A 27846-nucleotide genomic window follows, 5' to 3' on the forward strand; every position below is an offset into this window, starting at 1 on the left:
GATTATTACACACGTTACTTTACTGCAACACTAGCCAATCTCCCTCTTCTTCTTCAAATCTCTCCTTACAACACTCTGGTGTTAACCAATGTCTCTTATTTCCAGAGTGGGGATGATGAAGAGTACAGGAGAATATACACAACGAAAATTAAACCACGTCTGAAGTCGGAAGATGCAGCAGAAGCTGAACACACAGAAAGCAGAACCATTACAGTCACCAAAAAGGTCACAGCTTATACCGTAGATGTCACTGGACACGAGGGAGCAAGAGAGATTGACATCAGCAGCCCAGAATTTAAAGTTAAGATTCCAAGCCATCAAGTCACCCATATAACCACATCAGAAATTGAAAAAGGACCTGGAAAAACCGTGATCAAAATACCACAGGTGGATTTGTCTGGGAAAACAGACTTCAGTATGGGGATCAGAGGTAGACCTAGTGGCGTCTCATATTCTGGACCAACTGTCGAATCATCCACCAAAAGGTTGGACTTTGGTGCCCCTGACGTGCACATGAGAGAGCCCAAGATGGGCACTGAGATAAATGTCTCAGGACCTCAAGTCACAGGCGTTCACTCGAGAACCCAAACAGACTTTAAGCCAGCAGAAATTCAAGTTCCAGGTGTGGACGTTGTCAAATCGGTTAATGTTTCAGGCACTAGAGTCACAAGCCCAGAGGGCAGCTTGCCCAGAATCGATGCAAATGGACAGAGGGGAAACCTGGATGCAAATATTCACATTACTGGCCCTAAACTAAATGGAAAAATGGGTGTTTCAGGCATCGAGGTTAAAACTGAAGTTCCAGGAGGCAAACTGCCGCAATTTGATATTTCAGGCTCCAAGATAAGAAGTGATACAGAAGGTCCCAAAGTTGATGTATCATTTTCAAAAATCAAGGCTCCTTCAGTTGATATTTCTGGCCCTAAGATTCAAGGTGATATCAAAGCTCCAAGGGTGGACATTCCTCTTTCGAGCATCGAATGTGATATGCAGGACATTAAAGCTCCAGAAATTAACATTGAAAGCCCAGGAAAAATAAAAATGCCTGTAATGAAGATGCCTAAATTTGGCTTCTCACCTTCAGCTTCTGATACTAATGTTCGAGCACCACAGGCAGGTGTAGACATTTCTGTGCCAAAGATACAGGCTCCTCACCTGGATATCACAACTCCATCTGTTCATATGGAAGGTCCAAAGGAAAAACTGAAATGTACAGTGCCTTCAGGGGAAGGTGCTAACATTGCAAAGCCACATGTGGGTGTGGCTCTCAAAGGACCTCAGTTGAAGGGAGTGGTGGAAGTGTCCTCTCCAACACTAGAAGGTCCCAGAGTTGGTGTCAAGGGTCCCAAGATTGATCTTGTGGCTCCTGATGTTGATATTCAAAGTGGTGAAGGAAAAATAAAATTGCCCTCAATGAAATTTCCTAAATTTACTGCATCAGGTTTCAAAGGGGAAGGCCCTGGTGTGGGTGTGACGCTTCCTAAGGGGGAGATTACTATTGCAGGCCCCAACGTAGACATCAGCACACCAGTTATAGACACTAGAGGAGAATGGAAAGTCCCCAAATTTAGGAAGCCTGAATTAATAAATCAGACACCAAAAATTTCTATGTCAGATGTGGACCTGAGTCTGAAAAGCCCTAGCCTGAAGGGAGATGTGGGTATTTCAGGGCCAAGGATCGAAGGGGATCTGAAAGGACCCACTGTGGACATTAAAGGCCCCAAACTAGACATTGAAGCTCCTGGCATTGACCTTGAAAGTCCTGAAGGTCAGTTGAAAGGGCCCAAGTTCTCAATGCCTTCTTGGAAAATGTCACCATCAAAAGTATCCATGCCAGATGTGGATGTGAATCTGAAAGGGCCTAAAGTGAAGGGAGACATGGATATTTCCATCCCACAAATAGGAGGTGACTTGAAGGGACCTCAGATTGACATAAAAGGCCCCAAGCTAGATATAGATGCTCCTGACATTGACATCAAAGGGCCAGAAGGACACCTGAAAGGTCCCAAATTTAAGATGCCTGAAATGCACATCAAGACCCCTAAAATATCCATGCCAGACATCGACTTGAATCTGAAGGGTCCTAAGCTGAAAGGAGATGTGGATGTTTCAGTGCCAAAACTGGAAGGGGAGTTGAAAGCTCCTGGAATTGACATTAAAGGTCCTAAAGTGGACATTGATGCACCAGATGTAGATATTCACGGCCCAGATGGTAAACTGAAAATGCCTAAACCAAAAATGCCAAAATTCAGCATGCCTGGGCTGAAAGGGGAGGGACCAGACGTGGATGTAACACTTCCAAAGGGGGAGCTGGATATTTCCGGTCCGAAGGTACAAATTGATGCTCCAGGTATGGACATCAAAGGGCCAGAAGGACACCTGAAAGGTCCCAAATTTAAGATGCCAGAAATGCACATCAAGACACCAAAAATATCCATGCCAGACATCGACTTGAATCTGAAGGGTCCTAAGCTGAAAGGAGATGTGGATGTTTCAGTGCCAAAGCTGGAAGGGGAGTTGAAAGCTCCTGGAATTGACATTAAAGGTCCTAAAGTGGACATTGATGCACCAGATGTGGATATTCATGGCCCAGATGGTAAACTGAAAATGCCTAAACTGAAAATGCCAAAATTCAGCGTGCCTGGGCTGAAAGGGGAGGGACCAGACGTAGATGTAACACTTCCAAAGGGGGAGCTGGATATTTCCGGTCCGAAGGTACAAATTGAAGCTCCAGGTTTGGACATTGAAGGACCCAAGGGAGAACTAAAAGGTCCCAAATTTAAGATGCCAGAAATGCACATCAAGACACCAAAAATCTCCATGCCAGATGTGGACCTGAATCTAAAAGCCCCCAAGCTGAAGGGAGATGTTGGTATTTCAGGGCCAAGGATCAAAGGGGATCTGAAAGGACCCGCTGTGGACATTAAAGGCCCCAAACTAGACATTGAAGCTCCTGGCATTGACCTTGAAAGTCCTGAAGGTCAGTTGAAAGGGCCCAAGTTCTCAATGCCTTCTTGGAAAATGTCACCATCAAAAGTATCCATGCCGGATGTGGATGTGAATCTGAAAGGGCCTAAAGTGAAGGGAGACATGGATGTTTCCGTCCCACAAATAGGAGGTGACTTGAAGGGACCTCAGATTGACATAAAAGGCCCCAAGCTAGATATAGATGCTCCTGACATTGACATCAAAGGGCCAGAAGGACACCTGAAAGGTCCCAAATTTAAGATGCCTGAAATGCACATCAAGACACCAAAAATCTCCATGCCAGACATTGACCTGAATCTGAAGGGTCCTAAGCTGAAAGGAGATGTGGATGTTTCAGTGCCAAAGTTGGAAGGGGAGTTGAAAGCTCCTGGAATTGACATTAAAGGTCCTAAAGTGGACATTGATGCACCAGATGTAGATATTCACGGCCCGGATGGTAAACTGAAAATGCCTAAACTGAAAATGCCAAAATTCAGCGTGCCTGGGCTGAAAGGAGAGGGACCAGACGTGGATGTAACACTTCCAAAGGGGGAGCTGGATATTTCTGGTCCGAAGGTACAAATTGATGCTCCAGGTTTGGACGTTGAAGGACCCAAGGGAGAACTAAAAGGTCCCAAATTTAAGATGCCTGAAATGCACATCAAGACCCCTAAAATCTCCATGCCAGACATTGACTTGAATCTGAAGGGTCCTAAGCTGAAAGGAGATGTGGATGTTTCAGTGCCAAAGCTGGAAGGGGAGTTGAAAGCTCCTGGAATTGACATTAAAGGTCCTAAAGTGGACATTGATGAGCCAGATGTGGAAATTCATGGCCCAGAAGGTAAATTCAAAATGCCCAAATTCAAAATGCCCAAGTTTGGAATGCCTGGGTTCAAAGGGGAGGGATCAGACGTGGATGTAAGCCTTCCGAAAGGGGAGATTGATCTCTCAGGTCCAAAAGTAGGCTTTGATGCTCCTGATTTGGATTTTGAAGGGCCAGAAGGAAAACTGAAAGGTCCCAAATTTAAGATGCCTGAAATGCACATCAAGGCACCCAAAATCTCCATGCCAGATGTTGATTTACACTTGAAAGGTCCTAAACTGAAGGGAGATGTGGATGTTGCTGTTCCGAAGATACAAGGTGATTTGAAAGGTCCTGAATTTGATATTAAAGGCCCCAAAGTTGACATTGATGCACCAGTAGTGGATATTCATGGCCCAGACGGTAAACTCAAAATGCCTAAACTGAAAATGCCTAAATTTGGTGTACCTGGGCTGAAAGGGGAGGGACCAGATGTGGATATAGCACTTCCTAAGGGAGAGGTGGATATTTCTGGTCCCAAGATAGATATTGATGCTCCAGGTTTGAATATTGAAGGGCCTGAAGGACACGTAAAAGGTCCCAAATTTAGGATGCCTGAAATGCACATCAAGACCCCTAAAATCTCCATGCCAGACATTGACTTGAATCTGAAGGGCCCTAAGCTGAAGGGAGATGTGGATGTTTCTGTTCCAAAGCTGGAAGGAGAATTGAAAGCTCCTGGAATTGACATTAAAGGCCCCAAAGTGGATATTGATGCACCAGATGTGGATATTCACGGCCCAGATGGTAAACTGAAAATGCCTAAACTGAAAATGCCTAAATTTGGTGTACCTGGGCTGAAAGGGGAGGGACCAGACATGGATATAACATTTCCAAAAGGGGATGTGGGTATTTCCGGTCCCAAAGTGAACATTGATATCCCAAGTTTAGACATTGAAGGGCCAGAAGGTAAAGTGAAAGGTCCAAAGTTTAAACTGCCTGAGCTAAATATTCAGACACCCAAAGTCTCCATGCCAGATGTGGACCTAGGTTTGAAGGCATCTAAACTCAAAGGAGATGTGGATATCTCTGTTCCAAAGATAGAAGGTGATTTGAAAAGACCCAGCATTGACGTTAAGGGGCCTCAAATTGATATTGAAGGTCCTCAAATGGATATTGACATGCCTGATATGGACTTGGAATGTCCAGAAGGCAAACTGAAAGGCCCCAAATTTAGGATGCCTAAAATGAATATCAAGGCCCCTAAAATCTCCATGCCAGATGTTGATCTGAATCTAAAGGCACCTAAACTGAAAGGAGAGATGGATGTTTCTGTTCCAAAGATGGGAGGTGATTTTAAAGGACCCAGCATTGACATTAAGGGCCCCAAAGTTGACACTGATGTTCCTGATGTTGACCTTGAATGTCCAGAAGCCAAACTGAAAATGCCAAAAATGAAGTTTCCAAAGTTTGGCATGCCTGGCTTCAAAGGAGAGGGTCCTGACATGGATGTGAAACTCCCTAAGGGACAGGTGGATATTTGCGGTCCCAAAGTGGATATTGATGCTCCAGGTTTGGACATTGAAGGACCAGAAGGAAAAATAAAAGGTCCCAAATTTAAGATGCCTGAAATGCACATCAAGACCCCTAAAATCTCCATGCCAGACATTGACCTAAATTTGAAAGGTCCCAAACTAAAAGGAGACGTGGATGTTTCTATTCCAAAGCTAGAAGGTGATCTGAAAGGTCCTGATGTTGACATCAATGCCCCCTCAATAGATATTAATGCACCAGATATTGAACTGCAGGGTTCAGGTGGAAAACTGAAAATGCCCAAAATGAAGATGCCTCAATTTAATGTGTCAGGCCCTAAACTTGAAGGACCTGATATAGATGTAAAAGTGCCAAAGGGAGAGGTTGATATTTCAGCTCCCAAGGTAGATATAGAGGCTCCAGAGCTGGACCTTGACGGCCCAGAAGGCAAATGGAAAGGACCTAAATTTAAAATGCCTAAATTGAATATTAAAGCACCTAAAATCTCCATGCCGGATGTAGACTTGAATCTCAAGGCACCGAAAATGAAGGGGGAGATGGATGTTACTGTTCCAAAGATAGAAGGTGATTTGACAGGACCTGAAATTGATATTAAAGGGCCAAAATTAGACATTGAGGCACCTGATATGGATCTTGAGTGTCCTGAAGGAAAACTGAAAGGGCCAAAATTCTCAATGCCTTCTTGGAAAATGTCACCATCAAAAATATCCATGCCAGATGTGGACTTAAATTTGAAAGGGCCCAAACTGAAGGGAGACTTGGATGTTTCTGTCCCAAAGATAGAAGGTGACTTGAAAGGACCTGAGATTGACATGAAAGGCCCCAAACTGGATGTTGATGCACCGGACATGGGCATTGATGGGCCGGAAGGAAAAATGAAAGGTCCCAAATTTAAAATGCCTGAAATGCACATCAAGGCCCCAAAAATCTCTGTTCCTGATGTAGACCTGAATTTAAAAGCCCCTAAAATAAAAGGGGAAGTTGATATCTCAGCTCCTAAATTTGAAGGAAATTTGAAAGGTCCTGATTTTGATATCAAAGGCCCCAAGGTTGATATTGATGCACCAGATGCAGATATTCATGGCCCAGATGGTAAATTCAGAATGCCCAAATTCAAAATGCCCAAATTCAGCATGCCTGGGTTCAAAGGAGAGGGACCAGAGGTGGATGTGAAGCTTCCAAAAGGGGAGATGGATATTTCCGGTCCCAAGATAGACATTGATGCTCCGCAGTTGGACGTTGAAGGTCCTGAAGGAAGGCTGAAAGGTCCTAAATTTAAGATGCCTGAAATGCACATCAAGGCACCTAAAATCTCCATGCCAGACATTGATTTGAATGTGAAAGGTCCTAAATTGAAAGGGGATGTGGATGTTTCTGTTCCAAACCTGGAAGGTGACTTGAGGGGGCCTGAATTTAATCTCCAAGGCCCCAAAGTTGGCATTGATGCACCAGATATGGATATTCACGGCCCAGAGGGTAAACTCAAAATGCCTAAATTCAAAATGCCCAAATTTGGCATGCCTGGGTTCAAAGGGGAAGGCCCTGATGTGGATGTAAAACTTCCGAAGGGGGACGTGGATATTTCTGGGCCCACGGTAGACATAGATGCCCCAGATTTGAACATTGAAGGTCCAGAGGGAAAGCTGAAAGGTCCCAAATTTAAGATGCCTGAAATGCACGTCAAGGCACCTAAAATCTCCATGCCAGATTTTGATTTGAACCTGAAAGGACCTAAAGTGAAGGGAGATGTGGATGTTTCTGTACCAAAGCTAGAAGGGGATTTGAAAGGGCCCGAGTTTGAGATCAAAGGTCCCAAAGTGGACATTGATGCTCCAGATCTTGATATTGAAGGTCCTGAAGGAAAATGGAAAGGCCCCAAATTTAAGATGCCTGACATGCATTTTAAAGCACCTAAAATCTCCATGCCAGACGTTGACTTTAATTTGAAAGGTCCTAAAGTGAAGGGGGATGTGGATGTTTCTGTACCAAAGATAGAAGGGGATTTGAAAGGGCCTGAGGTTGATATCAGAGGCCCTAAACTGGATGTTGATGTTCCTGAGGTTGACCTGCAGGGACCAGAGGGAAGATGGAAAGGTCCTAAATTTAAGATGCCTGAGATGCACATCAAGGCACCTAAAATCTCCATGCCAGACATTGACTTGAATTTGAAAGGCCCTAAAGTGAAGGGAGATGTGGATGTTTCTGTTCCAAAGATTGAGGGTGATTTGAAAGGTCCTGAAGTTGATCTTAAAGGCCCCAAAGTTGACATTGACGTACCAGACATGGATCTTCATGGCCCAGAAGGTAAATTTAAAATGCCTAAGTTCAAAATGCCCAAGTTTGGAATGCCTGGGTTCAAAGGGGAGGGACCAGACGTGGATGTAAGCCTTCCGAAAGGGGAGATTGATCTCTCAGGTCCAAAAGTAGACATTGATGCTCCTGATTTGGATATTGAAGGGCCAGAAGGACACCTGAAAGGTCCCAGATTTAAGATGCCTGAAATGCACATCAAGGCACCTAAAATCTCCATGCCAGATGTCGATTTGAATTTGAAAGGCCCTAAAGTGAAGGGGGATGTGGATGTGTCTGTTCCAAATATTGAGGGTGATTTGAAAGGTCCTGAGTTTGATATAAAAGGCCCCAATGTTGACATTGCTGCACCAGACGTGGATCTTCATGGCCCAGAAGGTAAATTTAAAATGCCTAAATTTAAAATGCCCAAATTCAGCATGCCTGGGTTCAAAGGAGAGGGACCAGAGGTGGATGTGAAGCTTCCAAAAGGGGAGATGGATATTTCGGGTCCCAAGATAGACATTGATGCTCCGGAGTTGGATATTGAAGGTCCTGAAGGAAGGCTGAAAGGACCTAAATTTAAAATGCCTGAAATGCACATCAAGGCACCAAAAATCTCCATGCCGGACATTGACTTAAACTTAAAAGGTCCGAAAATGAAAGGAGATGTAGATGTTTCTCTTCCAAAGCTAGAAGGTGACTTGAAGGGTCCTGAATTTCATCTCCAAGGCCCCAAAGTTGACATTGATGCACCAGATGTGGATATTCATGGCCCAGAGGGCAAATTCAAAATGCCTAAATTCAAAATGCCCAAGTTTGGAATGCCCGGGTTCAAAGGGGAGGGACCAGATGTGGATGTAAGCCTTCCAAAAGGGGAGATTGATCTCTCAGGTCCAAAAGTAGACATTGATGCTCCTGATTTGGAAATTGAAGGTCCAGATGGGAAATGGAAAGGTCCTAAGTTTAAGATGCCTGAAATGCACATAAAGGCACCCAAAATCTCCATGCCAGATGTTGATTTACACTTGAAAAGCCCTAAAGTGAAGGGAGATGTGGATGTGTCAGTTCCAAAAATTGAGGGTGATTTGAAGGGGCCTGAATTTGATATTAAAGGCCCCCAAGTTGACATTGATGCACCAGACATGGATATTCATGGCCCAGAAGGTAAACTCAAAATGCCTAAATTCAAAATGCCTAAATTTGGCATGCCTGGGTTCAAAGGAGAGGGTCCTGATGTGGATATAAAACTTCCTAAGGGAGAGGTGGATATTTCTGGGCCAAAGGTAGACATAGATGCCCCAGATTTGAACATTGAAGGTCCAGAGGGAAAGCTGAAAGGTCCCAAATTTAAGATGCCTGAAATGCATGTCAATGTTCCTAAAATCTCCATGCCAGACATTGATTTGAATTTGAAAGGTCCTAAATTGAGGGGGGATGTGGATGTTTCTGTACCAAAACTAGAAGGGGATTTGAAAGGGCCCGAGTTTGATATCAAAGGTCCCAAAGTGGACATAGACGCCCCTGATGTGGAGATTGAAGGTCCAGATGGGAAATGGAAAGGCCCCAAATTTAAGATGCCTGACATGCATTTTAAAGCACCTAAAATCTCCATGCCAGACGTTGACTTTAATTTGAAAGGTCCTAAAGTGAAGGGGGATGTGGATGTTTCTGTTCCAAAACTAGAAGGGGATCTGAAAGGGCCTGAGGTTGATATCAGAGGCCCTAAACTGGATGTTGATGTTCCTGATGTTGACATAGAGGGACCAGAGGGAAAGCTGAAAGGTCCTAAATTTAAAATGCCTGAAATGCACATCAAGGCACCTAAAATCTCCATGCCAGATTTTGATTTGAACCTGAAAGGCCCTAAAGTGAAGGGGGATGTGGATGTTTTCGTACCAAAGCTAGAAGGGGATTTGAAAGGGCCTGAGTTTGATATCAAAGGTCCCAAAGTGGACATTGATGCTCCAGATCTTGATATTGAAGGTCCTGAAGGAAAATGGAAAGGCCCCAAATTTAAGATGCCTGAAATGCACATCAAGGCACCTAAAATCTCCATGCCAGACATCGACTTTAATTTGAAAGGCCCTAAAGTGAAGGGGGATGTGGATGTTTCTGTTCCAAAACTAGAAGGGGATTTGAAAGGCCCTGAGATTGATATTAAAGGGCCTAAATTGGATATAGATGCCCCGGATGTGGAGATTGAAGGCCCTGATGGGAAATGGAAAGGCCCCAAATTTAAGATGCCTGACATGCATTTTAAAGCACCTAAAATCTCCATGCCAGACTTTGATTTGAATTTGAAGGGTCCTAAAATCAAGGGGGATGTGGATGTTTCTGGCCCTAAACTGGAAGGGGATTTGAAAGGTCCTGATTTTGATATCAAAGCCCCCAAAGTTGACATTGATGCACCAGATGTGGATATTCATGGCCCAGAGGGTAAACTCAAAATGCCCAAATTCAAAATGCCCAAGTTTGGAATGCCTGGATTCAAAGGGGAGGGACCAGACGTGGATGTAAGCCTTCCGAAAGGGGAGATTGATCTCTCAGGTCCAAAAGTAGACATTGATGCTCCTGATTTGGATTTTGAAGGGCCAGAAGGAAAACTGAAAGGTCCCAAATTTAAGATGCCTGAAATGCACATCAAGGCACCTAAAATCTCCATGCCAGATGTTGATTTACACTTGAAAGGTCCTAAGCTGAAGGGGGATGTGGATGTGTCTGTTCCAAAGATTGAGGGTGATTTGAAGGGGCCTGAGTTTGACATCAAAGGCCCTAAAATTGACTTTGATGCACCAGATGTGGATCTTCATGGCCCAGAGGGTAAACTCAAAATGCCTAAATTCAAAATGCCCAAATTTGGAATGCCTGGGTTCAAAGGGGAGGGACCAGACGTGGATGTAAGCCTTCCAAAAGGGGAGATGGATCTCTCAGGTCCAAAAGTAGACATTGATGCTCCTGATTTGGAAATTGAGGGGCCAGAAGGAAAATGGAAAGGTCCTAAATTTAAGAAGCCTGAAATGCATTTTAACGTTCCTAAAATTTCCATGCCAGATATCGATTTAAATTTGAAAGGTCCTAAACTGAAGGGAGATGTGGATGTTTCTCTTCCTAAAGTAGGTGGTGATTTGAAAGGTCCCAAAGTTGAAGTCAAAGGACCAGATATTGATCTTGAGGCTCCAAAACTTGATATAGAAGGAAAGACAAAAAAATCAAGATTTAAACTTCCTAAATTTAGTTTTTCTGGCCCTAAAGTTCAAAACCCTGATGTGGATGTGAAACTTAAGAAATCTGATATTGATATTTCTGGACCAAAGGTGGATGTGAGTGCTCCAGATGTGGACATTCAGGGGAAAGCAAAAGGATCTAAATTTAAAATGCCTTTCCTAAGTATTTCATCACCTAAAGTGTCAATGCCAGATGTGGAGTTAAATCTGAAAGGTCCTAAACTGAAAGGAGACCTAGATGTTTCTGGCCCAAAGCTAGAAGGGGATTTAAAAGGGCCTGAAGTTGACCTCAAAAGCCCCCAAATAGACATCAGTGCACCAGACGTTGATATTCATGGCCCAGAGGGTAAACTCAAAATGCCAAAATTGAAAATGCCTAAATTTGGAACACCTGGGTTCAAAGGAGAGGGTCCAGATATTGATGTAAAACTTCCAAAAGGGGAGGTGGATGTTTCAGGTCCCAAGATAGACATTGATGCTCCAGATTTGGAAATTGAAGCTCCTGATGGAAAAGTGAAAGGCCCCAAATTTAAGATGCCTGAAATGCATTTCAATGTTCCTAAAATCTCAATGCCAGACATTGATTTGAATTTGAAAGGCCCTAAATTGAAGGGAGATGTGGATGTTTCTGTACCAAAACTAGAAGGGGATTTGAAAGGCCCAGAAGTCGATATCAAAGGCCCTAAAGTGGATATAGATGTCCCTGATGTGGAGATTGAAGGCCCAGAAGGCAAGTGGAAAGGTCCCAAATTTAAGATGCCTGATATGCATTTTAAAGCACCTAAAATCTCCATGCCAGATTTTGATTTGAACCTGAAAGGACCTAAAGTGAAGGGGGATATGGATGTTTCTGTTCCAAAGCTAGAAGGGGATTTGAAAGGACCTGAGTTTGATATCAAAGGTCCCAAAGTAGACATAGATGCTCCTGATCTTGATATTGAAGGTCCTGAAGGAAAATGGAAAGGCCCCAAATTTAAGATGCCTGAAATGAATATCAAGGCACCGAAAGTCTCAATGCCTGACATTGATTTTAATCTCAAAGGCCCTAAACTGAAGGGAGACATAGATGTTTCTGGCCCTAAGATGGAGGGAGATTTGAAGGGGCCTGAAATTGATATCAGAAGTCCCAAAGTGGACATTGGTGCACCAGACGTGGATATTCATGGCCCAGAGGGTAAAATCAAAATGCCTAAATTCAAAATGCCCAAATTCGGAATGCCTGGGTTCAAAGGAGAGGGACCAGATGTGGATGTAAGTCTTCCAAAGGGAGAGATTGATATTTCAGGACCCAAAATAGACATTGATGCTCCTGATGTGGAGATTGAAGGACCAGAAGGAAAATGGAAAGGTCCAAAATTTAAGATGCCTGAAATGAATATCAAGGCCCCTAAAATCTCCATGCCGGACTTTGATTTGAATTTGAAAGCCCCTAAATTGAAAGGAGATGTGGATGTTTCTGTTCCAAAATTAGAAGGTGATTTGAAAGGTCCTGAAGTTGATATCAAAGCCCCTAAACTAAACATAGATGCCCCTGATGTGGAGATTGAAGGACCAGAAGGAAAATGGAAAGGTCCCAAATTTAAAATGCCTGACATGCATTTTAAAGCACCTAAAATCTCCATGCCAGACTTTGATTTGAATCTGAGAGGCCCTAAATTGAAGGGGGATGTGGATGTTTCCATACCAGATTTTGAAGGTGATATGAGAGGCCCAGAAGTTGATATTAAAGGTCCCAAATTGGACATAGATGCTCCAGATCTTGACATTGAGGGTCCAGAGGGAAAACTGAAAGGACCCAAATTTAAGATGCCTGAAATGCATTTCAATGTTCCTAAAATCTCCATGCCGGACATTGATTTGAATTTGAAAGGTCCTAAATTGAAGGGGGATGTGGATGTTTCTGTACCAAAACTAGAAGGGGATTTGAAAGGGCCCGAGTTTGATATCAAAGGTCCCAAAGTGGACATAGATGCCCCTGATGTGGAGATTGAAGGTCCAGATGGGAAATGGAAAGGCCCCAAATTTAAGATGCCTGACATGCATTTTAAAGCACCTAAAATCTCCATGCCAGACTTTGATTTGAATTTGAAGGGTCCTAAAATCAAGGGGGATGTGGATGTTTCTGGCCCTAAACTAGAAGGGGATTTGAAAGGTCCTGATTTTGATATCAAAGCCCCCAAAGTTGACATTGATGCACCAGATGTGGATATTCATGGCCCAGAGGGTAAACTCAAAATGCCCAAATTCAAAATGCCCAAGTTTGGAATGCCTGGATTCAAAGGGGAGGGACCAGACGTGGATGTAAGCCTTCCGAAAGGGGAGATTGATCTCTCAGGTCCAAAAGTAGACATTGATGCTCCTGATTTGGATTTTGAAGGGCCAGAAGGAAAACTGAAAGGTCCCAAATTTAAGATGCCTGAAATGCATTTCAATGTTCCTAAAATCTCCATGCCAGACATTGATTTGAATTTGAAAGGTCCTAAACTGAAGGGGGATGTGGATGTTTCTGTACCAAAATTAGAAGGTGATTTGAAAGGGCCTGAGTTTGATATCAAAGGTCCCAAAGTGGACTTAGACGCCCCTGATGTGGAGATTGAAGGTCCAGATGGGAAATGGAAAGGCCCCAAATTCAAGATGCCTGACATGCATTTTAAAGCACCTAAAATCTCCATGCCAGACTTTGATCTGAATTTAAAAGGGCCCAAACTGAAGGGAGATGTGGATGTTTCTGTGCCAAATATTGAAGGTGATTTGAGAGGCCCTGAAGTCGATATTAAAGCTCCCAAATTGGACATAAATGCTCCTGAAGTGGAGACTGAGGGCCCAGAAGGAAAATGGAAAGGTCCCAAATTTAAGATGCCTGACATGCATATTAAGGCACCTAAAATATCAATGCCTGATGTGGACTTCAACCTTAAGGGTCCTAAGCTGAAAGGAGATCTAGATGTTTCTGGGCCTAAGTTAGAAGGTGATTTGAAAGGTCCTGAATTTGATATCAAAGGTCCCAAAGTGGACATGGATGCACCAGACATCGATATTCATGGCCCAGAAGGAAAATTGAAAATGCCCAAAATGAAATTTCCTAAATTCAGCATGCCTGGGTTCAAAGGGGAAGGCTCGGATGTGGATGTAAATCTTCCAGAAGGAGGGGTTGATATTTCGGGTCCTAAGATAGACATTGATGCCCCCAATTTGGATATTGAAGGGCCTGAAGGGAAATGGAAAGGTCCAAAATTTAAGATGCCTGAAATGAATATCAAGGCACCTAAAATCTCCATGCCAGACATTGATTTAAACTTAAAAGGTCCTAAAATTAAAGGAGACATGGATGTTTCTGTCCCTAAGATAGAAGGTGATTTAAAAGGTCCAGAGATAGACATTAAATCCCCCAAAATGTCTGTTGATGTTCCTGATCTTGACTTTGAAGGTCCAGAAGGAAAACTGAAAGGTCCTAAATTTAAGATGCCAGAAATGCATATTAAAGCACCCAAAATCTCCATGCCAGATTTTGACTTGAATTTAAAGGGGCCTAAACTGAAGGGAGACATGGATGTTTCTATTCCAAAGTTGGAAGGGAATTTGAAAGGTCCTGAAATTGACATTAAAGGCCCCAAATTGGACATAGATGCACCTGATATCAACATTGAAGGGCCAGAAGGAAAACTGAAAACTCCCAAATTTAAGATGCCTGAAATGCACATCAAGGCCCCTAAAATCTCCATGCCAGATGTAGACCTGAATCTAAAGGCACCTAAACTGAAAGGAGACATAGATCTTTCTGGTCCAAAAATAGAGGGTGATTTGAAAGGTCCTGAATTTGATATCAAAGGTCCCAAAGTGGACATTGATGCACCAGACATTGATATTCATGGCCCTGAAGGAAAACTGAAATTACCCAAAATGAAGCTGCCTAAATTCAGTACGCCTGGGTTCAAAGGGGAAGGCCCAGATGTGGATGTAAGTCTTCCAAAGGGAGAGGTTGATATTTCAGGTCCTAAGATAGATATTGGCACTCCTGATTTGAACATTGAAGGTCCAGAAGGAAAACTGAAAGGGCCAAAATTTAAGATGCCTGAGATGCATTTTAAGACACCCAAAATCTCAATGCCAGACATTGATTTAAATTTGAAAGGTCATAAAATGAAGGGGGACTTTGATGTTTCTGTTCCCAAGATTGAGGGTAATCTTAAAGGTCCTGAAGTTGATATCAAAGGCCCAGAATTTGGGATTAGAAGTCCTGAGCTTGATGTTGAGTGTCCAGATGTGACCACTGAGGGCCTTGAGGGAAATGTTAAACTTCCCAAATTTAAGAAACCAAAATTTGGGTTTGGAATTAAAAGTCCTAAGGCAGAAATCAAATCTCCTGAAGTGGATATTGCTGTCCCGGAAGGTGAACTGAATGTGGAGTCTCCTGATATTGGCATTTCTGGCAAAGGAAAAAAAAGCAAATTTAAAATGCCTAAACTTCATATGAGTGGCCCTAAAATTAAAGGAAAGAAGGGTGGATTTGATATGAATCTACCCAGTGGTGAGATAGATGCAAATTTGAAATCTCCTGATTTAGATCTCAATGTAACTGGCCCAGAGGCAACAATAAAAGGAGATATTAATGTCAAATCCCCGAAAGGAAAGAAACCAATGTTTGGGAAAATCTCTTTTCCAGATGTTGAGTTTGATATTAAATCACCTAAGTTCAAAGCTGATGCTTCTGTGACAGTTCCTAAAATGGAAGGAGAATTTAAAGCACCCGATTTGGAGGTTTCCACACCAGCTTTCAAAGGTGATATAAAGTCACCAGGTCTTGACATTACAAGCCCCAGTATCAGCGCAAATCTTCCTGATGTTAACATTGGAGGTCCTGATATCAATCTTAAGAAACCTAAGGTCAAACTTCCAAGTGGAAATATTGATATAGCTGGTCCAAAAATGGAAGGTGATCTGAGAATCCCAGGTATTGACACAAACATTAATGCCCCTGACATCAAACTTAAAGGACCTACAGTGAATCTGCCTTCGGTGGACATTTCTGCTCCTTCATTCTCTGCATCTGATCTTGATATTAACTTGAAAGGACCAAAAGTAAAAGGTGATGTCAGTCTTCCCACAGCAGACCTGGAAGGTCCAGAAGGAAAACTAAAATTTCCCAAGTTCTCACTGCCCAAGATAGGGAAACCAGGTCTGAATTTAGAAGGAGCTGATGTGCAGCTGCCCTCAGCAAGCGTGGATGTATCAGCTCCAAGTATTGAAGGAGGTATGAGTGTTCCTGCAATTGAAGGAGTAGATGCAAAACTGAAGGGACCTAAGGTGACTATGCCATCAGTAAACCTTTCAATGCCCCAAGTCTCTGGACCTGATTTTGATGTAAACTTGAAAGGACCAAAACTAAAAGGAGACCTGGATGTGTCTAGTGACCTTAAAGGTCCAAAAGTGGACATACATGCACCAGATGTTGATATGAAAGGCTTTGGAGGAAAGCTTAAAATGCCCAAGTTTAAATCTCCAACTTTGGAGGGACCTCAAGCAGATCTGAACATGAAAGGGGACATTGGATTTTCTGCCCCACAAATTGAGGGGGGCATGAAAGCACCAGGTATGGATGTACATCTCAGTGCCCCAGACCTTGATATCAAAGGGCCTACAGTGAAAATGCCATCGGTAGGTATTTCTGCCCCAGATTTTGATGTAAATTTGAAAGGACCAAAGTTAAAAGGAGATCTTGATCTTTCTGGTGGCATTAAATCCCCAAAAGTGGCTATAGATGCACCAGATGTTAACTTGGAAGGTCCAGGAGGCGCGATTAAACTTCCTTCACTGAAGCTTCCCCAATTTGGCATTTCTAGTCCTCATGTTGAGGGGTCTAAGATGGGTGTGAGTATTGAAGGACCACAAATTAAAGGAGACCTTGCTGGCTCAGGGATTGATGGAGAATTGAAAGGGCCTACATTTAAAATGCAACCACTTCAAGTTTCAGCTCCAAAAATCTCTGCACCCGACATTGACTTAAACTTAAAAGGACCAAACCTAAAGGGTGATGTTAATAGTGCTGGTGATGTTAAAGGCCCAAAAGTTGGAGTGGAAGCACCAGATATCAGCATCAAAAGTTCAGGTGGAAATATTCAAATACCATCAGTAAAACTGCCCAAATGTGACATTTCAGGTTCCCAAGGCATGAAGGTTTCTGGGGTGGGTATTGCAGCTAATGCTCCTGATATCAGTTTAACAGGTCCTGCCTTCAGTGTATCAACACCAAAAGTTTCTGGGTCAGATTTTGATGTAAATTTGAAAGAACCTAAAATCAAAGGAGGTTTCGGCATTTTTGGAGACATGAAAGCTCCTGATGTAAATGTTGGGGTACCACACTTGGGCATTCAGCATTCAGGTGGTGAATTCAAAGGGCCACAGCTTTCATCTTCTGGTTTTGATGTAGAAATGAATGTGCCAGATGTTGCAGGGGGTCTTCATGTTTCTGGCCCAAAGATAGAGGGTGGTCTGAAAGGTCCCAAGGTAGGAATCAAAGGTCCTGGCGTAGATATGAATTTTCCACAAAGTAACTTAGAAAGTGCATCAGGAAAAGTGACATTCCCCAGGATGAAATTGCCTAAATTTGTGTCTTCAGGGCATGAGGTAACAGGAAGAGAAGTAGGGGTTGATGTTAACTTCCCTACGCCAGATGCCAGTCTCCAGGCTGGTGCGGTGGAGGCTGAGTTTGAAGAGCCAGATGTCAAACTTAAGAAATCTAAAATTAAGATGCCAAAGTTTAATTTTTCAAAACCTAAAGGCAAAGGCACCATTGTTGGCTCACCGGAAGCCTCAGTGTCCATTTCAGGATCTAAAGGAGATTTAAAAAGTTCCAAGGCAAGTCTAGGTTCTATGGAGGGTGAACTGGGGGGAGGGGAAGCTGCTGCCACTTCACCTAAAGGGAAGTTTTCGTTATTTAAAAGCAAAAAGCCACGTCATCGGTCATCTTCCTTTAGCGATGAACATTCCTCCCAGTCAACCCCCACTGGCACCTTGGAGTTTGAGTGCAGCTCAGGAGCAGAGAAGGAAAAGCAGGCCAAGATGAAATTTGGAACGTTTGGAGGGATAGGGTCAAAAACTAAAGGCTCTTATGAGGTAACTGGAAGTGACGATGAAGCAGGAAAGATGCCAGGGAGTGGGGTCTCGTTAACGTCCAAGAAATCCCGCCTGTCTTCCTCTTCGAGTAATGACAGCGGGACAAAGGGGGGGTTCCGAGTGCCAGTGGTAGAACTGACCGTTGCCAAAAAGAAAGAGTAAAGCGTCCGTGTATATATGTCTGTGTATGTATATATATATATCTCTCTCTTCTGTGTTTGTATATAAATTTCATAGCTTGAAATATTTTCAACCTCAGCAATAAAATGAATGGTGCCTAGTGAAATGTTAGATGTCATGTTGCCTACTCAAAAGAGAGGAGAGTTTAAAAGCAAGTGACCTTGGAGCTGTACCACAGTTCATCTGATGTATTTGAAAGTTTCTTTGTGTTCATGATATTTGGTTTGCGCATTAAATGCTGAGAGCTTAAGTTTACTAGCAAACTATTTTGATATCCTTTTCATTTTACTGGATATTTTCAGTGTCGGTTTATGGAAATAATGTTTCCATCTTAATTACCTTTTGGCTTTTATTTGCAGGGCTTACATTTCTGTAATGAGAATGGATATATTGAAAACACTGTAAAATATATAGATACAACTGAAATATGTCACTTTCCCTTGTAATGTGGGGTTTAAAATGACACGGAGTGTTTATCACAGAAAGCTGTGGTTTCTATTAGCTTTGATAGTTGTGGTGGTAAGAAAAGTACCCCAGTTTAATTTAAGACTAGAGAATCCGGGTTGCTTTTGATAAAAGTCATGAAGAAAAACAGAATTTACCAATAAACGACTAACCTGTTTTGGGTTGGATTCGACTGACACCATCTTAGTTGTCTCCGTATATTTGTTTCATTATTTGTATTATAAGAGAGGACTTTTCTTAGTTATGGTGCAAAAATCTGTGACTGCCACTTTTCTGATATTTGTTATAATTTCTGTTAACAAATGTATCTTGATTTAAAAAAAATCTTTCAGCACTTTAATGGCAAATGAATTGAGAATGTAAGAAGATTGATCTTGTAAAATGCAAATAAACTGTTTATTAACCTTGCTCCTCTGTTGCTTTGCTGTTGTAGGGGGTGGGGTTTAAAATGCTCCAGCTGTGCCTCTCCCCTATCCCCCCAGGACAGGTGCAAAAGCTTCCCAATGCCCAGCTCTCTGTTCCCATCCCCTGGATGCAGCTGGAACTGACCCTAACTGGACTCCTTTCCCTCCTCTGCCTCACCTCCTTTAGACACAGGTGCTCTAGCTGATGCACCTGGCTCCCCTGCTTTTGCCCCCTTTTGCTCCTATAGCCCCTTTACCCCTCTGCCAGACACAGCCACTATAGCTGTCCCATCCTGCAGACACAAGTGGAACAGGGCCTGATGCCATGCTCCCTTCCCTTCTGGTCCTCAGCCTCCTGGACACAACTGGAATCACTCCTCCTACACAGGGAGGAGAGGATAACAATACCCAGTGACTGCTCCCAACCAAGGATGGGCAAATCCTCCAGCAAATCCACATCAGACACTGGAAGGGTCAGGTGGCAGGAGACCCAAAGCAAATTCTCTGGATAGGGAGTACAAGGGGAGGGTGAAAATCCCAGTGAATCCCTCCCCTATCTGCTGAGGGGAGAGCATGGGCTAAAGCCCCTAATGAAGGCACAGGGAAGGAACTACACATGGGTTTTTTTTAGGTGGTGGGGTGCACATTCCTAATTTATGAGGTTCATCTCCCCTAATTACATCCTAGAGAGACCCTCCCCCTCTCAATTCTTGATAGGACAGATTATCGGCCTCCCAATTTAAACCTGAAGAGACCAACCAGCACCCCCTGTTCCAACCTCAATGCATCTCAGTCATGTCCTACAATCCCCCAGACATCCCAAGCCTGGGCTCATCAACCACACAGATTTACCGATGCCCCTGAATCCTGACCCACTGTTACTTGCTCACCCAGCCCTGGACTCAGCTGCTTGCCACATAGAGCGACCTCTGCTGATGCCCCTCAATACTGATCTGCATTTTCCCTGGCTATCCCAGCCCTGGGCTCCCCCAAGACACAACTTAGCTTATGGCCCTCAATAGCGACCCACACCCCCTTCACTAGCCTAGCCCTGGGCTCCCCCCCGACAACTCTGCCAATGCCCCTCTATCTCAACCCACAGCGCCCCCCCGCTACCCTAGCCCTGGGCTCCTCACCATCCCCAAATGCCTCTGCCGATGCTCCTCAATCCTGACCCTCAGCCTCTCTGCTAGCCCAGTTCTAGGCTCTCCATGGACATATGTAAATCTGGATAGGGCTTTAGAGAAAAGGAACCCTCTTCACCATCTATTGGTGAACTAGAGGAAGAGAGAGTGAGCAGAGACCTCATTTGCATAGGTGATTCCCAGCTGGCCAATGTGATAATTTTTGGCCATTTTGGATTAAAATGAATGCAAATCTTGGCTGTAGGGGTGAGGAAATGTTATTTGCCTAATTGCATGACTAAAGGGAAGAAGAATTGTAGTGAATATGCCCTAAATAAGGGGTTGCCCTTTCCTATACCTCAGTCTCCAATCACTGGGTAGTGAACTGCAAGCCCAATGAAAAAAAAATCTGGGTTTTGTTAGGGGGTTATAGGAGTTGCTTGAGTCTTTCTCTGCCAAGGCTGGATAGTATAATAATATAGCTGAGTGTACTCCATAGTGAGTCATCTTCTACCTCACAGCTACTGGTCCTGGAATCACTGAGAGCTGGGTTATGTAATAGAGCCTCAGAACTCAACCTTTATATTGTGACTGAAAACAGTAGTGGCTGTGAGAGATGCTGTCCTGGAAACAGTACTAACTTCTGACTGTAAACCATGAGTGGAGGACAGCAGGAGGGAAAGGAGGGAAGTGCTGTGCAAAAGGAATATCATTGGACTGCCAGATCTGCAGGTGGGGAAACCGAGGCAAAGGACATTGCCCAACGTACTGTGGAAGCCGGGGTTTTGCTTAGTATTCATTCACCATGCAGCTGATTTATTGTTTCCCATATTAATGCTGTTCCTTTTTCTCTTATAAGTTTTCTTTGTTTCATACACAGTTACTGAGGTCTTCTGAGAGAAAATTTGCCTGTTAAGGGTGCCTAAGGAGGAGGATTTAGTTTTCCCCAGGCTTCTTAGTGGGAACTTGAGCCAGTGTGTTTGTTAATTTCAAGAGGAATCTCTAGATATTTCAACCAGGTCCTTGCTGCTACTGACAACACCTGGCAGAAGTGGTCCCTTAGTAATTGGTCTCTATGGAACAATCACAGTGAAGGACTTCAAGGAAGTATGTATGATTGTTTTCTATCGTTTAATTAAAACTAGAGCTTTCATTTGGGCCTAATTCTGTTAAATAGATTGAATAATTATATAGTTAACTTTCTGTCTGCCACCAACGCTCTCATTAAAGCCCTGGGGAGTCTGAAGTGCAAAAGTATCATGGGCCTGAATTCCCCATGACTTCAAAGGTAGTTTTATGCTGAGGGGTTCTCGCAGGCGAAAACGCAAAATTGCTGTCAAGTAGAATTATTTGTCTGGTTTTGTTTTTCTAAACAGAACTGTAAAAAATGGTGACTATTTACAGGACCAAATTGATTTGATTTATTTTTAAATTGCTACTTTGGCTTTTTTACAGAAATAGCAGCAAACTGCTCTTCTACTAACTCTTGTGAAAGGTTCTAGTTTTGCTTGATCAGGTTAGTTCAGTTCAGTGGTGACTGTGCAGTTTTGTCCTGGTGTAACTCCAGTGTCCAATTTAATGAATTTGTCCAGTTGATTCTTTCCTGGAGTGTACATTGTCCCAGATGCTTAAACAAGAAGTTAAATACTGAAATGCAGCCTGGAAATAATGTCCAGATACACCTTGAATGGAGTCTGCTGGCTTGGAACCTTCGAGCTTGCAGTCACTTGATGATACCAACTGAAGTGATGAACAGTGTGGAAGGAGAGAGCTCAGGAAATGTGCCTGTCTCCCCAAACATCAGTGCCACTATCTTATTACTTCACCAAATCAGCACCTATTCTTGAAAGACATACTGGTATGTTTTAGTTTGGAAGTCTCAGTCTACATAGAATAGGTCAATCTGAAAAGATTGGTTCAAGTGGGGAATTAAGGACAAAAAGCAAGTGTCAATGTGTGTATTGGAGATTTGTGCCTGATGAGGTATCTGGTTTCAGCTCTTTTTTACTTAAAGAATATCAGCGATGTTGTAATGTCTGAGGCCTTTTTTTGCAGCCATAGTAGGAGAGCAGCAGCCATGAGCCAAGAAGCAGAAAGTCACATCCTCACATTCCATCTAAATTATATCAAAACATGTAATATCAGGCTGTTAAAGTTCCCTTCCCAATAGTATTCACCATCACTAGATAAGCAAGGAATCTCTTAAGATGTTTAAAGAAAACTTTCTTTGATGGCATTCTGTCTGGCAAGGAATCACTTAACGGTTGTGGGTGTGAAATCAATTTTATTGTTTTACCTTTATGGTCCCTAACTTCTCTATTGTTTATTTGTATGGTTCCTTTTTGGTTCTTTGATTAATTATGCAACAGACAGAAACAATTTTACAAGATTTAAATCAATTAAGGTGGGGGGTATGATTAAACAATTGTTTCATAATGGGCTAAGATTGGTGAAAAATACAGTTTTGAGTACTTTAATTTAAAATGATTGGTTAAGGTACAGCTAAGCAGGATTCAAGTTTCACTATGTAAATAAACTGGGGTCCAAAAGGAAGTTCTTTGGAACCAACTCCAGGACACAGCCCCAAGATCAGAACTGCCAGACCTCAACACGCGCCAATCATACCATGCAGAAGCTGAAGTCCCCAGATGATCAGATCCTGACAGATCATCAGGAAAAATGCATCTACTTTATTGGGAGTGGTGAGCATTGTATGCTTAGAGTGTTGATTTGGTTTTGGTAACTGTTAATAAATAGAGGTTAAGGATATTACTATGTAAGGCTTTTTCACTGATAAAAGATCCTGAAAACTGCAGAAGAGGATGCCTTGAGCCCAGGATGGGTAAGGATGGATACTTAAATTGACCAGGTTTTGCCCTGAGCCCACAAAAGGGTAAAGGTGGGGTGTCCTACAGTGTGCAGATAACAATGTCACAGGACTCTCTGCTTTTGGGAATGGTTCCTTTGGCTCTCAAAACAAAACATTAATTTTTAAACAGTATATCAATATATAGGATCTCATTATGGTGTGTTTTAAAAGCAGTGATGCAGAAAAAGTGCCACTAAAAAAATATCATGAATCAGGTGTGATGGGTTTGGTCACAGGGACTCCCTTGGGACTGTCACCTGATGTGCTAAGATTACCTCTAAGCCCATTTTCCCTGCCAGCTTGGGACTCCAGAGCCCTGCCTTGGTGAGCCAGATACACTAGCCTGCTGCAACACAGACCCAGGTCTGGTCCACGCCCCCAAAGCTGCAGACTTTAACTAAAAACTGCTCAGCAGGTTTCCTATCTCCAGCACTCAGACACCCAGCTCCCAGTGGGATCCAAACCCCAAATAAATCCATTTTACTCTGTATAAAGTTTATACAGGGTAAACTCATAAATTATCCTCCCTCTATAACACTGATAGAGAGATATGCACAGCTGTTTGCTCCCCCAGGTATTAATCACTTACTCTGGGTTCATTAATAAAAGTGATTTTATTAAGTATAAAAAGTAGGATGTAAGTTGTTTCAAGTAATAACAGACAGAACAAAGTAAGTCACCAAGCAAAATAAAGCAAAAACACATAAGTCTAAGCTAGGGCCAAGACTAGGAAGGAGTCTAGTCTGTGAAAGAAGCTTATTGGAACATTTCTGAGGCTGAGATTTTACCTGTAAACAGTTTCTTAATGTACACCTCTACCCCGATATAACGTGACCTGATATAACATGAATTCAGATATAACGTGGTAAAGCGGCACTCCGGGAGGGCGGGGTGGGCTGTGCACTCCGGTGGATCAAAGCAAGTTCGAAATAACGCAGTTTCACCTATGATGCAGTAAGATTTTTTGGCTCCTGAGGACAGCATTATATTGAGGTAGAGGCACTTTGGCGCCTACGGAAACGGGGTGGGAAGGTGGGACATAAGCCCTAAAAGGGGCGTGGACACCTGTCAAAAATGCATGGTGATGAATACTATCGAGAGGTATACTACTCATGGCACATGCAGCATAAAACATACTCCAGTTATGTTTCCCAAAAAGCATTATCGGCTACATCGTCACAGTCACATCCTCACATTCCATCAAATTATATCAAAACAATGTAATATTGGGCTGTTAAGGTTCCCCCCCAATAGTATTCACCATCACTAGATAAGCAAGGAATCTCTTAAGATGTTTAAAGAAAACTTTCTTTGATGGCATTCTGTCTGGCAAGGAATCACTTAACGGTTGTGGGTGTGAAATCTCTTTTATTGTTTTACCTTTATGGTCCCTAACTTCTCTATTGTTTATTTGTATGGTTCCTTTTTGGTTATTTGATTAATTATGCAACAGACAGAAACAATTTTACAAGATTTAAATCAATTAAGGTGGGGGTATGATTAAAGAATTGTTTCATAATGGGCTAAGATTGGTGAAGAATACAGGTTTGAGTACTTTAATTTAAAATGATTGGTTAAGGTACAGCTAAGCAGGACTCAAGTTTCACTATGTAAATAAACTGGGGTCCAAAAGGAAGTTCTTTGGAACCAAATCTAGGGCACAGCCCCAAGATCAGAACTGCCAGACCTCAACACCTTGCCAATCATACCATGCAGAAGCTGAAGTCCCCAGATGACCAGATCCTGACAGACCATCAGGAAAAGTTAATCTGCCTTATTGGGAGTGGTGAGCACTGTATGCTTAGAGTGTGCATTCTGTTTTGATAACTGTTAATAAATAGAGATTAAGGATATTACTATGTAAGGCTCTTTCACTGGTAAAAGATCCTGCAAACTGCAGAAGAGTATGCCCTGAGTCCAGGATGGGTAAGGATGGATACTTAAATTGACCAGGTTTTGCCCTGAGCCCAAGATGAGTAAAGGTGGGTGCCTTTTTCCCAGAGCCCATGGTAGGGAAAGGATGGAGGAGCCTAAATCAACCAGGTTATGCCTTGAGCCCACAAAAGGGTAAAGGTGGGGTGTCCTACAGTGTGTGAATAACAAAATTCACAGGGACTTTCTGCTTTGGGGAATGGATCCTTTGGCTCTCAAAACAAAACATTAATTTTTAAACAGTATCTCAATATATAGGATCTCATTATGGTGGGTTTTAAAAGCAGTGATGCAGAAAAGTGTCACTAAAAAAATAGCATGAATCAGGTGTGACGGGTTCGGTCACAGAGAGCCCCTTGGGACTGTCACCTGATGTGGTAAGATTACCTCTAAGCCCGTTTTCCCTGCCATCTTGGGACTCCAGAACTCTGCCGTGTTGAGCCAGATACACTAGCCTGCTGCAACACAGACCCAGGTCTGGTCCACGCCCCCAAAGCTGCAGACTTTAACTAAAAACTGCTCAGCAGGTTTCCCATCTCCAGCACTCAGACACCCAGCTCCTAGTGGGATCCAAACTCCAAATAAATCCGTTTCACTCCGTATAAAGTTTATAGAGGGTAAACTCATAAATTGACCTCCCTCTATAACACCGATAGAGAGATACACACAGATGTTTGCTCCCCCAGGTATTAATAACTTACTCTGGGTTCATTAATAAACAAAAGTGATTTTATTAAATATAAAAAGTAGAATTAGAGTTGTTTCAAGTAATAACAGACAGAACAAAGTAAATCACCAAGCAAAATAAAGCAAAACCACGCAAGTCTATGCTTAATACATTAAGAAACTGTTTACAGGTAAAATCTCAGCCTCAGAGATGTTCCAGTAAGTTTCTTTCACAGACTAGACTCCTTCCTAGTCTGGCCCCAATCCTTTCTCCTGGTATAGTCCTTGTTAGCAGACATCTTAGGTGGAAACTAGGGGTTTTCTCATGACTGTCAGCCCCCTCTGTCCTGCTCCACCACTTTTTATAGCTTTGGCACAAGGCGGGAATCTTTTGTCTCTCTGGGTCCTCACTCCTCCTTCTAAATGGAAAAGTACCAGATTTAAGATGGATTCCAGTATTAGGTGACATGATCACATGTCCTGTGAGACCCCAGCCTCCATTCTTCCCGGGCTGGCCCACACCTACACAGGAAGGTTTGCAAATAAACAGAGCCATTTACAACCAATTGTCCTAGTCAATAGGAGCCATCAAGATGCTAAACCACCATTAATGGCCTGCACTTTGCATAATTACAATAGGACCTCAGACTTATACTTCATATTTCTAGCTTCTGATACAAGAATGATACATGCATACAAATAGGATGAACACACTCGGTAGATTATAATCTTTGTACTGATACCTTACAAGAGACCTTTTGCATAAAGCATATTCCAGTTACATCATATTTTTGATGGGTTGGATCACAGAAACCCCCTTGGGGCTGCCAACTGATGTTCCAAGACTACTTCTGCCCCTGCTTTCCCTGCCAGCTTGGGACTCCAGCACCCTGTCTTGTTGAGCCAGACATGCCAGTCTGCTCCAACACAGACTGAGGGTCTGAACCATGTGCCCCAAAGCTGCAGACTTAACTGAAAGCAACTTAAGAAGTGTTCCTGTCTTTAATGCTCAGATGCCCAACTTCCAATGGGGTCCAAACCCCAAATAAATCCGTTTTGCCCTTATAAAGCTTATACAGGGTAAACTCATAAATTGTTCACCCTCTATAACATTGACAGAGAGATATGCATAGCTGTTTGCCCCCCAAGTATTAATACATACTCTGGGTTAATTAATAAGTAAAAAGTGATTTTATTAAATACAGAAAGTAGGATTTAAGTGGTTCCAAGTAGTGACAGACAGAACAAAGTGAATTACCAAGTAAAATAAAATAAAACACGCAAGTCTGAGACTAATACAATAAGAAAACTGAATACAGACAAAATCTCACCCTCAGTGGTGTTCCAGTAAGCTTCCTTTTACAGACTAGTCTCCTGCTAGTCTGGGTCCAGTAATCACTCACAGCTCCATTAGTTACTGTCCTTGGTTCCAGTTTCTTTCAGGTATCCTTGGGGCTGGAGAGGCTATCTCTTGAGCCAGCTGAAGACAAAAGGGAGGGTCTCCCAAGGGTTTAAATAGACTTTCTCTTGTGGGTGGAGACCCCCTCCTCTCTCCTATGCAAGCTCCAAGAGGGAGTTTTGGAGTCCCCTGGGCAAGTCATATGTCCATGCATGACTCCGTTTTTACAGGCAGCAGCCATTGTTTACATGCTACCCTGAACGTCCTGAGGTAGATTTCTTATGTGGATTGGAGCCTTCCAAGATTCATTGTCCTTTAAGTGCTTCTTGATTGAGCACTTAATTTGTGCATTCCTTTCTCAAGAAGCTGACCAAATGCTTTACTAAGGCTACTTAGAAATCAAGCAAGTACACAAACAACATTCATAACTTCAAATACAACAATGAAACATGCATACAAATAGGATGAATAGATTCAGTAGATCATAACCTTTACAGAGATGTGTCACATGGCATGTGTAGCATGAAACATATTCCAATTATGTCATATACACTTTCATAAGCATATTTCCATAAAGCCTTATGGGGTGCACTGCCACAATATTACAATAGGACCTCAGAGTTATACTTCGTATTTCTAGCTTCAGATGCAAGAACGATACGTGCATACAAATAGGATGAACACACTCAGTAGATTATAAGTTTTGTACTGTACCTTACAAGAGACCTTTTGCAAAAAGCATATTCCAGTTACATCATATTCATAAGCATATTTCCATACACCATATGGAATGCAACATCATACTAGGATTCTTTCAACTTTTTTTACACAGATATTTTTGCCCAAATAATTAAT

At 42.7% G+C, this 27846-nt stretch overlaps 1 protein-coding gene across 3 annotated transcripts in view; it reads left to right on the forward strand.

The window, feature by feature from the left end:
• AHNAK (AHNAK nucleoprotein) overlaps positions 1-19005 on the forward strand; it is a 43151-nt gene extending 24146 nt beyond the window's left edge. For 2 of the 3 annotated variants that reach the window (XM_045023184.1, XM_045023183.1), the window contains exon 5: positions 106-19005. In XM_045023184.1, the coding sequence (XP_044879119.1) occupies positions 106-18114 (18009 nt within the window). In that variant the 3' untranslated portion in view covers positions 18115-19005. The remainder of the gene's footprint in view (positions 1-105) is intronic. The other variant, XM_045023185.1, reaches the window with a different exon arrangement.
• The last annotated feature ends 8841 nt before the right edge of the window (positions 19006-27846 follow it).

This window comes from Mauremys mutica, chromosome 7 (assembly GCF_020497125.1).
Source record: "Mauremys mutica isolate MM-2020 ecotype Southern chromosome 7, ASM2049712v1, whole genome shotgun sequence".
Classification (NCBI taxonomy): Eukaryota; Metazoa; Chordata; order Testudines; family Geoemydidae; genus Mauremys; species Mauremys mutica.